Source organism: Mobula hypostoma, chromosome 18 (assembly GCF_963921235.1).
Source record: "Mobula hypostoma chromosome 18, sMobHyp1.1, whole genome shotgun sequence".
Lineage (NCBI taxonomy): Eukaryota > Metazoa > Chordata > Chondrichthyes > Myliobatiformes > Myliobatidae > Mobula > Mobula hypostoma.
The window spans coordinates 56,586,554-56,600,122 of NC_086114.1; the positions used below are offsets into that span (position 1 = coordinate 56,586,554).

At 39.0% G+C, this 13,569-nt stretch overlaps 1 protein-coding gene across 3 annotated transcripts in view; it reads right to left on the reverse strand.

Moving 5' to 3' along the window:
• The window catches only part of LOC134358560 (fibrillin-1-like), a 462,213-nt gene that overhangs the window by 313,859 nt on the left and 134,785 nt on the right, over nt 1–13,569 (reverse strand). For all 3 annotated transcript variants that reach the window (XM_063070931.1, XM_063070932.1, XM_063070930.1), the window contains exon 7: nt 4,455–4,580. In XM_063070931.1, the coding sequence (XP_062927001.1) occupies nt 4,455–4,580 (126 nt within the window). The remainder of the gene's footprint in view (nt 1–4,454; nt 4,581–13,569) is intronic.

A 13,569-nucleotide genomic window follows, 5' to 3' on the forward strand; every position in this document is an offset into this window, starting at 1 on the left:
TTATAATTATGTGGTTCTGTCAGTGTTAGTCTTTGGTTTGTCCTGTTTTTCTGTGATATCACTCTGGAGAAACATTGTATCATTTCTTAATACACCTATGCATTTCTAAATGACAATAAAAGAGGACTGAGTATTCTCATAATCTAATTACTTTATTACACCCTCCATTTCTATAGCATACAAATGCAGGATCAATGGTAAATTGTCAGAAATTTGGTGATCTTAATAATAATAAGTCATTAGCATCAACATAGATGGACAAATGCTTTTTTAAAATGACATTAGTATCAAAGTAAATTGGTATTTACTCAATGGCATTCATGTTTCAGTATATTTCAAAATGTTTTACAATTTCAGCTGCTTTTACACTTTGGTCATCATTATGTGGGTGGCTGGTGGGTAACCACATCCTAGATATACCATTCGATGGTAGCCAAAGTATTTTTTGGTATTGGTTAGAGACCACAGTGCTCCCTGCCCTGCATTTAAAATACAGTATGCTATGGGTTTGCTTACATCTATTTCAACTCGCATTGAATCACCAATAAGAACAAAAATATTTTTTCAGTATTTTTTTAAATTATAAATTGCTGCATTAGTAAAACTAAACCCTTCCTGACAATTTCTCATACGATATTGAATGTTTTCATTCATACACTTGGGTGAAAGATTGGCTGAAGTTCATTGCTTATGATCATCAATTTTTGGATCCCCATTTGGTTCGAAGATGATACAAAGATTGATGGAGGGGCAGTTAGTGTTGAGGAAAGAGGTAGGATGCAGAAGGACTTAGACAGGTTAGGACAATGGGCAAGAAAGCGGAAAATGAAATACAATGTTGGAAAATGCATGGTCATGCATTTTGGTAGTAGAAATAAAGGTGCGAACTATTTTCTAAACAGGAAGAAAGCCCAGGAATCTGAGATGCAGAGGACTTGGGAGTCCTTGTGCAGAACTCCCTGAGGGTTAACTTGCAGGTTGAGTTGGTGGTGAGGAAGGCAAATGCCATGTTAGCATACATTTCAAGAGGTCTAGAATACAAGAGCAAGGATGTGATGCTGAAGCTTTATAAGGCACTGCTGAAGCCTCACCTTGAGTATGGTGAACAGTTTTGAGCCCCTCATCTTAGAAAAGATGTGCTAGCATTGGAGAGGGTTCAGAGGAGGTTCACAAGGATGATTCCAGGAATGAAAGGGTTATCATAAGAGGAATGTTTGATGGCTCTAGGTCTGTACTCACTGGAATTCAGAAGGATAAGAGGGAGATCCCATTGAAACCTTTTGAATGTTGAAAGACCTAGACAGAGTAGATGTGCAAAGGATGTTTGCCCTGGTTGGAGAGTCTAGGACAAGAGGGCACAGCCTCAGGATAGAGGGGCGCCCTTTCAAAACAGAGATAAGGAGAATTTTTCTTGCCAAAGGGTGGTGAATTTGTGGAATTTGTTGCCACATGCAGCTGTGGAGACTAGGTCTTTGGGTGTATTTAAGGCAGAGATTGATAGGTTCTTGATTGGACATGGCATCAAAGGTTACAGGGAGAAGGCCAGGGACAATGGTTGAGGAGGAGAAAAAAAAGCATCAGCCACGATTGAATAGCAGAGCAGGCTCGATGGGCCCTATAGCCTAATTCTGCTCCTATGTTTTATGGTTTTATGATCACTACCAATTGTCCTACAAGACAGATGGATCCCAACCACCACATGATTTTGGTAAATGTGCTAAATTTCCAGCATTTGTCAATCTGGCTAGGATTTGGAGCAAACTGTTATCAGTTTGGTTCAGTTTTAGACACATGTTTGGATTCCTGAGAACATCCTTAAACCTTGTATATTTTGATATATTCATTGATATCTATGGTGTTCATATTGTTAACTTTTTTTGCTGTGCTTTTTATATTTATTTCATTTTCCCATCATTGAAGGACTGACAAAGTACATGAGTTCTGTGAATATACTTACAGAAATGTTCTCTGGAAATTGGTGAAGCTATTGTGATAGTATTCCTTTAACAAGGCATTTATGCACTTATTATATCCATCTTTATTACCGAGAAGTAATTTTAAACTTTCACAAGTTGCTGCAATACTTTCTATGCAATAAAGATTTTGAAATTTTTCTTTACTATTAAATGTTTATTATTTTAAGTACATCAAAGACAAGTTATTAATAAAAAGAAAATTTACACAATTTCGTGTACTTCATTCCAAATTTTGAAAAAATGATTGACGAAAGTCAAAAAGTAAACAATCAATCCTGGTATTCCTAAGGAACATTTCGTTTATTTTACATTGACGAGGGTATAGGTGATTCCATTATAATTTCTGCTTGTTGGTGTATATGCCCCAGGAACCACCCAGCAGTGCATGCCTCTATTGTATATAGTGAATATACAGTGCAAAATATTCACACATTTCAATGTTTTTGAGGAGATTTGATGTCACCAAAGATTCTTGGAACTATCTACAGATGTATGGTGGATAGCATTCTGAATGGTTGCTGCTGCAAAACAATAAATTTCACAACATATGTCAGTGATAATAAACCTGATTCTGATTCTGATTTTGATTCGGTTTCAAGTACCTGGGTGTCAACATCTCCAAGGATTAGCCCTGAGTCCAACATGGCAATCAAATCATGAAGACACACCAATGTCTCTACTTAGTTAAAGGTTTGACGAGATTTCATATGTCACCAAAGACTCTTACAAATCTCTATAGATGCATAGTGGAGAGCATTCAGACTAGTTGCATTACAGCCTGGTGTGAAGCCTCCAATACATAGGATCACAAGAGACTCCAGAAGGTTGTAGACACAGCCAGCTCCATCATGGTCACAACCTTCCCACCGAGGACCTCTTCAAAAGGCTATGTCTCAAGGTGTCATCCATCACTAAGGGCGCTCACTATCCAAGATACACCTGATTCAAGTTATTAGCATGACGGAGGAGATGCATGAGCTTTAAGACCAATGCTCAATGATTTTGAAATGGTTTCTTCCCCCATCACCATCAGATTTCTGGACAGTCCATGGACACTATCTCATTATGCCTTTGCTTCTGCATTATATACAGTATTTATTTAGTATTTTATATTAATATAATTTTGCACTGTACTGCGCTGCAAGTAAAAACAAGAACATTCATAATCTGGCTATCCTGTGGGAGTGACTCAACTCCTGAAAGCCCAAAACCTTTCCAGCTCTCTAAGGCACAAGTCAAGATTATGATTTTTCACTTATCTGGATGACAGCAATTCTAACAGCATTCAAAAAGTTTGACACCACTGGTGCACAGTAGTTGAAGTTTGTAACATCTTCATAATGTCCTGAAGTTGTTCAACCACGCTGATCTGAAAGTACCTCTCAAACCTGCAGCTTCAGCTGCCAATTGAAACATGGGAACTGCACTACCTGAATGGTCATTTCCAAATAGCACATCATCCCCATAGAAATATATTGCCCTATCTTCATGATCATTGTGTCTATAAAACTGTGACTCCATACCCAACCGTACCATTGGAGTATCTCTGCCAGGACAGGAGAAATTCAAGAAATCTGCTCATTACCACCACCTCACATAAGCAATTAAGGAAAAGCAATGAATGTTAGCTTTACCAGTAATGCCCAGATCCCACACCCCCCCGCAAAAAAAATTAAGAAAATTTCCCAGCACTGTCATCATTGCACCTGTGATTCAAACTAAAACCTTCAAGACTATCCTTACAGTCGATCAAACTGCAGTAGCTGAATACTTCCAGCATGGAAGTTGCAACCAAATAGAACAGAATGCATACTCACTGCATTTCATCTCAGAAATCACTTGACCACATCAATTGGCATTTCCCTCTTATAGAGAAAGCTAACCACAACCCTACACTAACATACCTTGGAGTGCTCTTGACAAGTCTACATCCATACAATGCTTTCTCCATATGTTTCATCAGCACTGGAAAAGTGACAAAACAGGTATGATTTAAGTTAATATTGGGAGTGGTTGATGTGATAGATGAAACCGAAGGTAACAATCACATTAAAACAGTAGTAAAGACAAAAGAGAGAAAAGAAAAAACAAACTGAAATAGAAAGATGCAGTCACATTTGTGGAAAGAAACAAAAAAGATAGTTAACTGAATTCACTATAGAAATGTCAGTTGTTTGGGACTGCAACATGCCCAGATAAGAGATGAGGTACTGTTCCTCATGCTTTCATTATACATCATTGAAGCAGTCTCGAAAGCTGAAAACAGGTGACAAAACAAACGGGATAGAGAATTAAAGTAACAGGCAACTGGAAGCAAAGGATCACCCTGAGGACTAAAGAGAGCTGTTTTGTAAAGCAGTCAGCAAATCTGGATTTGTTTTCTGCATAGCAAAAATTTATGGTTTTTGCTCTAAATACATGTTAACAACTGTTTTTTTAACATTAAAATTAATGTCCATTAACATACTACTGTCTTACCTTCACATTTTTGAGTTTGTTCACTAAATCTATGTCCAGCTGGGCATTTGCATTCAAAGGATCCCACAGTGTTTATGCAATTTCCTCCGTGACAGATCCCTGGGATAGCTTGGCATTCATCCACATCTACCAAAGAAAGTAAAATTATTTCCTTAAATTGTTCTTCAGTGTTCAACAAACATGTCATTACAGTACTATTTACCAGCAAATCTACTTATTATTTATACTCAACAATACAAAAAATGTAATAATAAAAATGAAGTAGCTGAGTTTTCTGTGGTCCCACATAGAGGAAGTGTGCCAGTAGGAGATATAATCATTTACACGCTTAACACAATATACCTCCTGGTATTGAAGCACTTCAGATTTTTCAGGTTGTGACCAATACCAACATGAAAATCGATGAGTAAAGACTACTAGCTTTATAATATGATGTTCTAATTACATTGATCTGACGATTTGAAAGTACAAGAAAAAAATACACGGCTATTTTCCCACAATATAAAGCTGTCCACTTTTAAATACTTCTGACATTGGTGTGGCTGAAACAAACAGAATTAACAAATGGCAAGAATTTCAAACAATAGTTATAATGTCACCACAAGAAGATCTGGCTGAACTATCTGTGAATCTCAGGCATTTTTTCTTATGGATTGTAGCTTCCGAATCAAACCAGTCAGTTTTTAATTTTTTTTTAATAATCCTAATTTAACACTGAACAATGCATGTGATGAAGAACAAAAGACTAAAAAAGAATAATCTTCCAATAACTTTCCCTGACATATTTTGGATCACAGATTGCAAATTGCCTTTAACTGTCATATTTTGATTTTGTTCTATTACAGTTTCATTTAATAACTTAACAAGAAACTAAGTGGAACTGAAGAAAAATGAGCATTTCCCATTCATTTATTCCTTTAGTGCAATAGGGATAACTGTAATGAAAATTAGTCCAGTCAAGAATGGTTATGCGTCAGAGTTCTAACTTCATTTTTGTTTGTTGTTGTTGAGTGCCGTTGAGTGGTTGTTGATTCATGACGATCCTATGGATAGTGTAGTTGTCCATAGGAGTTTCGTGGCAAGATACAGAAGTAGATTGCCAGGCCTCTCTTCCGTGCAGATACTGCTGCTGCCCAGATTGGGACCCAGCCAGATTCAAACTAAGGACAATTCCCCTCAAAGTCCTGTGCTGATGCCACTACACCATGCCGGCCCAACTTTATTGTTAATAGTGTTTAAATATTTTGAAATTTATTAATTTGTATTCCAGTGCTCTGGATTTCAAGATGATGTAACTTATTATAACCTATTATTAATTTGACTTATTGTAGCAACCTTTTAATGAAATGCCCATTCCTTGAGTGTAATGTTTGTAAAATAACAATTGCAGCAACGGTACAGAGACTGTAACAAATATTTTTGTAAGCGAATTTTATGTATCAAGCCTGAAAAAATGTAATCCGAAATTTCAATGTGACATTCCTTGACAATGAAAACTGTTAAATGCAACTCCAAATTCAATTTACACTTAGCATATCAACTTGGAAGTAACTTTTGGTTACAAAGGTCATTCTTTTAAAAGAAATATGCACATACAAATTCAAAAGTAAACCGTAAACATAGTCTAGGAGAGCATTCTCTTCAGCCTTTTGCTATTTCTTAGCAGAAACACAGAAGATTTTTGGAGCTGTAGGAATCCAAGTAGAATGTTCTAGAGCAGATTTCCAAAGGTTGCAATGGGAGAGTATTGGAATAGCCCTACTCAGCAACTTATACTAAGTGGATATCAGTTCACAGTACAAGTTCAGAGTTTTGTGACTTCAGTTAGAGGTAATAAATACTTAATTTAACCTGTGATAAATGACATTGAGATAGGATTTTTTAAGCCAGATTTAACATGTCATAGTCACCTGAAACCAAACTTATTTATGCATTCACTACTTCAGATTTCAAACTTAATACCCCCAATTATATTGTCTTCAACTGCATTTAAGGTAATGTTTGACAGTCATGCTGATACAAGTTTAGTTCCTTGGCACTTGAAGATACAGAGAGTAAACCACTGGATGGATCAGAAATATAGAAATTTACAAACAGGAAGATGTTATCTATATTGCTGATATTGATTCTATACCAGTGAGACGAGATAAAGATCAGAATATGAAAACAATGTAGCTTTTCCTGTAGTGGGTAGGGAAATCTGAATATCCTAAGATGAAGCCCAATACTGACAATCATATACACAAAGTAATTAATTAAATTTGGAATGAAAAATGCAGGGTTAACTAATATTTTTCTACATTATGAGATTATTGAATAATTCAATCAATAAACAAATATTTTTTATTTCCACCTTGAATCAGTATTCCCTTATTCTGAAAGTATCCCTTAGTTCAAGATCATTCAAAGAAGGGGAAATGTCCTCTCAGCATGTACCTTATCATGTCTTTTCAGAATCTATTATTTTCAATATGAATCACTTCTCATTCTTCATATCCCAAAAAAATATAAACTCAATCTGCTCAACCTTTCGTTATGACAATCTCTTCATCCCAGGTATCTAACTAGTAAATCTTTTCAGAAATGTCTTCAATGCATGTATATACTTAATTAAATGGAACTACTGTAAAACCATATGCAATACTACTAGATATGGTCTCCCCACACTCTGTACAATTGCAGCAAGACTTCCCTACTTTAATCATATGCCCTTAGCCTTTCCAGTGACTTGTGACTGTATGCTAAATTTCTGAGTTTTATGAGATACAGCATGTGAATCCCTTTGCTTTTGAGACACAAGGTTGGGAGGGAGACAGACAAATTTTAGAGCATTGTGGCAAAAATCCCAGCCACCTTAAAATCAAATGACAAAGGAATGAACTTGAGACATTTTTCTTGGACCTTACAACTTTCATAGTGTGTGGTGACCAAAATCGGATGCAACACTTCAGTGATGACCAACTCATTTTTGTTAAAAGTTCAGTACTACATTAGAACATGAAAGTATTCCTTGAATCATGTGGAACTAGGATATATTTTTATAACTGCATGATGCCTCAGAACAGATTCTGATAAAAAGAGAAAAAAAATCAGTTTGTTCACCTCAATAGAATTAAATTTAAGTGTAAGACTCAAAATATATTTGCTCTGTGATCAGAAACTGAATTTTAAAAAGAATTTTGTGAATTAAAGCATGAAGCTTATTAAAGAATAATCATGAACTGTACTTCAATAGACAATCGTATTTCTACAAGCTTCTGAAAAACTACACAAGTCTTTGCACTGTTGGAAGTGTGTAATAATAACTTTTGAATTAACCAGGACTTTTCATGTTAAGGTAATTTTTCAATCCTGAAACTAAAACTGTTGGAAATATTCCCAGATAAGGCAATATTTTTTTCATACCTCCAGGGGTGCCCCAGAGGGGTGGGGGAGGATGAGCACCTCAGTCGGACGGACATAACGACATCAGACCCAGGCAATGAACAAATGACTATGAGGAACCATGTGGCAAAATCTGCAAGAACGATCACGGCTTGAAGATCCACCAAGCAAGGATGAAGTGTCTGGCGGGAGCAGGAGCAGCACAACGCATAGGTGTCTAACCTGGTGAGACAAAGGAGGTGCCAGCCCCAGAGTCACCCCGTAGTGCCCGAAACCTCCAAATGTTGCAAACTAATCCCTCTAAAATCAAGTCTAACAGGAGGCAGATCAAATAGCCTGCAGCTAACATGACTTCACTGTGGAAGCAGTTTGATGACGATGCCAACCAAATTCTGGAGGTAACGGCAAAGGGAGGGGTCGATAGCAAGCTACATGACAACAATCACTGTCAGAATTGTAGCTGAACAGTTTAGAGAAGAGGAGAAGAAAGGCTCCAAAACACCCTACTCGAAGAACCAAAGAGCATTGAGGATCCACAACATCAGGCAGGAGATGTAAGTGCTGAAGTCCCAATACAAGGAAGCAGGAAAAGAGGAGAGCATTGGCTTGGCCCAGCTGATGTGCATACTAAGAAAGAAGATCAGGGTCCTCCGCTGGGCAGAGTGGCATCGGAGGTAGCATCATGAAAGGGCCCGAAAACATGCTGCCTTTATCGCCAACCCCTTCAAGTTCACCAAGGAGTTGCTGGGGGAGAAGCACAGTGGGAAACTGCCCTGTTTGCAGGAAGACATAGACCAACATCTGAAGAAGATATACAATGATCCTGAAAGAGAGCCGGAGTTGGGAGAGTGCAACATCCTAATAGACCCACCTGAACTGGATGTGCAGTTCGACATGTCAGAACTGCAGCTAAAGGAAGTCAGAGAGGTCGTCTGCAAAGCAAGGGCAAGCTTGGCTCCAGACCAAGCAGCACCTTGTACAAAGTGTATAAGAACTGCCCCAAACTCCTGCTGCGTCTTTGGAAGATCCTGAGAATCTTCTGGAGAAAGGGGAAGATCCCAGAACAGTGGAGAGTGGCTGAAGGGGTGTGGATCCCGAAGGAAGAAAACGCCACCCAGATAGACCAGTTCCACATCATCTCCCTGCTGTATGTCGAGGTGAAGATCTTCTTCAGTGCCGTTTCTAATCCGCTGGTAACCTACCTAGCAAAGAACATAGAAGAGGAGTCGCTATTCTCATCTCAATCAAACTAAATTTTGAAAATGGGAGATAAGGGGGGGCAGATATATTCTGGTAAAGGGGAATATAGATGGAAATCCAGTTACTTTGTTGCATATATACGCACCCCCAGGAAGTGATATTAGTTTCTTCCAGAAAATTACTAATATTATGGTAACGGAAACAGGAGGTCTCTTGATATATGGGGGAGACTTAAATTTACAATTACAACCAAAGTTAGACTCTTCCAATAACACAACTTATGAAACAAAGTCCTTACGTAAGAAAGTTAACACTCTTTTTGAGGATGTTGGTCTAATTGATATATGGAGGGACCTTTTCCCCAATAGAAGGGATTACACTCATTATTCTGCCCTCCATTCCTTATATACAAGAATAGACTATTTCATAACATTTGGAAAAGATAGAGACAAAATAATCCCCTGTGGAATTGGGACAATAGATGTAAGTGACCATGCACCTATATACTTATCTGTTGATTTTGACCTACAACCAAAGAATACTATTTGGAAACTAAATTCAAGTCTACTCAATGATCCCTATTTTAAGGAACAAATTAAAAAAGAAATCGATCTTAGAATTCAATGATAATGGAGAGGTTTCACCTCCCATTCTATGGGATACTCTGAAGGCTGTCTTAAGAGGGAAAATTATAGCGATATCTTCATATAAGAAAAAAAAGGAATAGAACATTAGAGGAATTACAAAATAAGCTGAAGGAACTAGAAAAAAAAACACAAATTGAGTTTGGCACAGGAAATTAAGAACATGGTGGCATGGTGCGAAGACAATAACCTATCCCTCAACGTCAGCAAGACGAAGGAATTGGTTGTTGACTTCAGAAGGAGTAGCGGACCACACGACCCAATTTACATCGGTGGTGCGCAAGTGGAACAGGTCAAAAGCTTTAAGTTCCTTGGGGTCAATATCACAAATGACCTGACTTGGTCCAACCAAGCAGAGTTCACTGCCAAGAAGGCCCACCAGCGCCTTTACTTCCTGAGAAAACTAAAGAAATTTGGCCTGTCCCCTAAAATCCTCACTAATTTTTATAGACACACTGTAGAGAGCATCCTTCTAGGGTGCATCACAACCTGGTATGGAAGTTGTCCTGTCCAAGACCAGAAGAAGCTGCAGAAGATTGTGAACACGGTGCAGCACATCACACAAACCAATCTTCTGTCCGTGGACTCACTTTACACCGCACGCTGTCAGAGCAGTGCTGCCAGGATAATCAAGGACACGACCCACCCAGTTAACACACTTTTCGTCCCTCTTCCCTCCGGGAGAAGGTTCAGGAGCTTGAAGACTCATACAGCCAGATTTGGGAACAGCTTCTTTCCAACTGTGATAAAACTGCTGAATTTCGGATCCTTACCCGGATCTGGGCCGTACCCTGCCTCTCGGTTTTTTTGCACTACCATACTTCCCATTTTTCTATTTTCTATGTATGATTTATAATTTAAATTTTTAATATTCACTAATTTTAACTATTTTTAATATTTAATATTTGTAATCCAGGGACTGTGATGTGCAGAATCAAATATCGCTGTAATGATTGTACATTCTCGTACCAATTGTTTGGCGACAATAAATTATAAAGTACACACTAGAGGAGATTAAAAAAATTAGGAATGAAATTAATAGTTTATCTACACAAGAAATTAGAAAATTTAATGTTTCTGAAACAGAGACACTATGAAAGTGGATCCAAATCTATGAAAATACTGGCGTGGAAACTGAAAAAAAAATAGCAGAAAATAGAATTCATAGAATTAGGGATCCAAGAACAAAGGTGATAAAAAATAAGCTAAGTGAAATTCAAGAAGCTTTTGAAATGCTTTACAAAACTTTATACAGGTGTCCCCCGCTTTTCAAACGTTCGCTTTACGAAACCTGACTGTTACGAAAGACCTACATTAGTACCCTGTTTTCGCTTTCAGAAGGTGTTTTCACTGTTACGAAAAAAATTCAGCGCGCGAAAAAAAGCAGCGCACGCCCCGAGCAGCTGCTCTCCCTGGATTCGGAACGGCATTCTCACCAGCATTGCTTTAACACGAGCCTGTGAGCAGTCGTTTGCAAGATGAATTCTATGGTGTCAGAAAAGCCTGAAAGAGCTTGTAAGGGTGTTACACTTATTGTAAAACTAGACATAATTAAGCGTTTCGATCGTGGTGAACGAAGCAAGGACAAAGTGAGTTTGGCTTGTGGAAGCTGACGACGATGATGTTGAAGAGGTTTTTAGCATCCCATGACCAAGAACTGATAGATGAAGAGCTGATGCAATTGGAAGAGGAAAGGATAACAATCGAAACCGAATGAGTAATGATAAAGTACGACTTTAATTTTGAAAGGGTACGTAGGTTTAGGGGATATTTGCAAGATTTGAGTCCTTACTAAGAACTGTATGATAGAAAAATGCACAAGGCTCAGCAGTCAAGCAAGCCTTCCACATCAGCCACAGCAGAGGACAAACTTCGACCTTTGACATCGAGGCCGGCAGTCATAGAAGATGATGAGCTGCCTGCTCTAATGGAAATAGACGACGAGATGACACCCCAGTGTCCCACCACCCCAACACCCAGGCTGCAGACAGATACTGTACCGATTCGCGTAGAATGCAGCAGTAGCTGGGAGGCACACACCATATCTTTAAGAAAAAAGCCGAAATAAACATACTAATTAATGAGGTGCTGCCCCACACGTAATTGTCAGATCAGAGGCAATGCAATCGGCAATTGGCACCGATCTGGGCCAAAAATTACGTGTCGGGCAGCACATAATTAATTAGCATGTTTATTTCGGCTTTTTGCTTAAAGATGTGCTGGGTGCGTCCCGACCCCTGCGTGCTTTGTGGCAATGTATCGGGTTGGCGGCCCGGAGGGTGGGGGCCATTGCACCACCCAGCCTGCGACGACTCAGTCTAACACACCATCATCAGTGTGCTCGGCACTGTTTTCCCAATTCCGGTAAGTGATACTACATTGTACATACATTATTTTTACTTTATATCGGCTGTGTATTTTTACGTGTTATTTGGTATGATTTGGCAGCTTCATAGTTTAAAGATTACTGGAGAGCACTTGCTCCGTGTTTTTGCCAACAGCACTTGCGTGAGATTTTCTATCAACGGCCCGCGTGAAATTTTCGCTACGGAGATCTGTGCCGGCAATGATTGTGGAAAAGTATTTCTACTTTATATAAGCTGTGTATTTATCATATCATTCCTGCTTTTACTAAATGTTACTGTTATTTTAGGTTTTATGTGTTATTTTTGGGTCTGCGAACGCTCACAAAATTTTCCCATATAAATAAATGGTAATTGCTTCTTCACTTTACGACATTTTGGCTTACGAACCGTTTCATAGGAACTCTCTACCTTCGGATGGCGGGGGAAACCTGTATTCCAAAGTTCCAGGGGGAAGAATAACCCAAATTGACACCTTCTTGAATTCTTTAGTTACCCACTTTAAGCAAAGAACAAAATAGAACGATGACTGCTGACATAACTGAAGCTGAACTAAAAACTGCAATTAGTTGTCATTGTCCGGTCCGTGAACTACGGATTCCGGTTCCCAGTCCGGACCATTGCTCCTTATTCCAGATTTTCTGGTTTTCTCTTTTTCTGTTGGGTGCTCTAATTCAGGGGTCCCCAACCTTTTTTGGCCCGTGGACCGGTTTAATATTGACAACACTCTGGTGGACCGGCCGACCGGGATGGGGGGGCGTTCAAGTAGGGTTAGACTCACCTCAACGTGTCTTTTACAGTTAGGGTTGCCAACTTCTTCACTCCCAAGTAAGGGACAAAAGTAGCAGTCAAATCCCAGGACTCTTTACCCCAGGAAAGACTACCATGACCATGAAGCCTTGCGCGGGCACCTGTGTGCGCATGCGTGACATGCGCATGTGCGTAGGTGCCGGATTTTCTCCCCCCACAAATCGCTTTTGCCGTCATCTTCCCAACTACACTGTACATACATTATTTCTACTTTACATAGGCTGTGAATTTATCATATCATTCCTGCTTTTACTATATGTTAGTGTTATTTATTTTTGGTTTTATGTGTTATTTGGTAGGATTTGTTAGATTATTTTTTGGGTCTGGGAACGCTCAAAAATTTTTCCCATATAAATTAATGGTAATTGCTTCTTCGCTTCACACCATTTCAGCACGAAAGGTTTCACAGGAATGCTCTACCTTAGTGGGGGAAATACAGGTCAAACCAATTTAGCCCAATATACGGGATGTCCCAGCAAATACGGGACAGTTGGCAACCCTATGTTCAAGTTCAACAGTGCGTGACAGGGAATGAGGAAAGGTGCAGCTGACTCATATCGTTTCGTCATGGGATGGTAACACATGCCTGGCGGCCCGGTGGTTGGAGACCACTGCTCTAATTGAGGCAGCTGATTCACATTTTGGGCTGGCTACATAAATAGCTCCTTGGTTCAGCTTCAGTTGCCAGTTCGAGTGTTGGATGTTGTGAGTAGG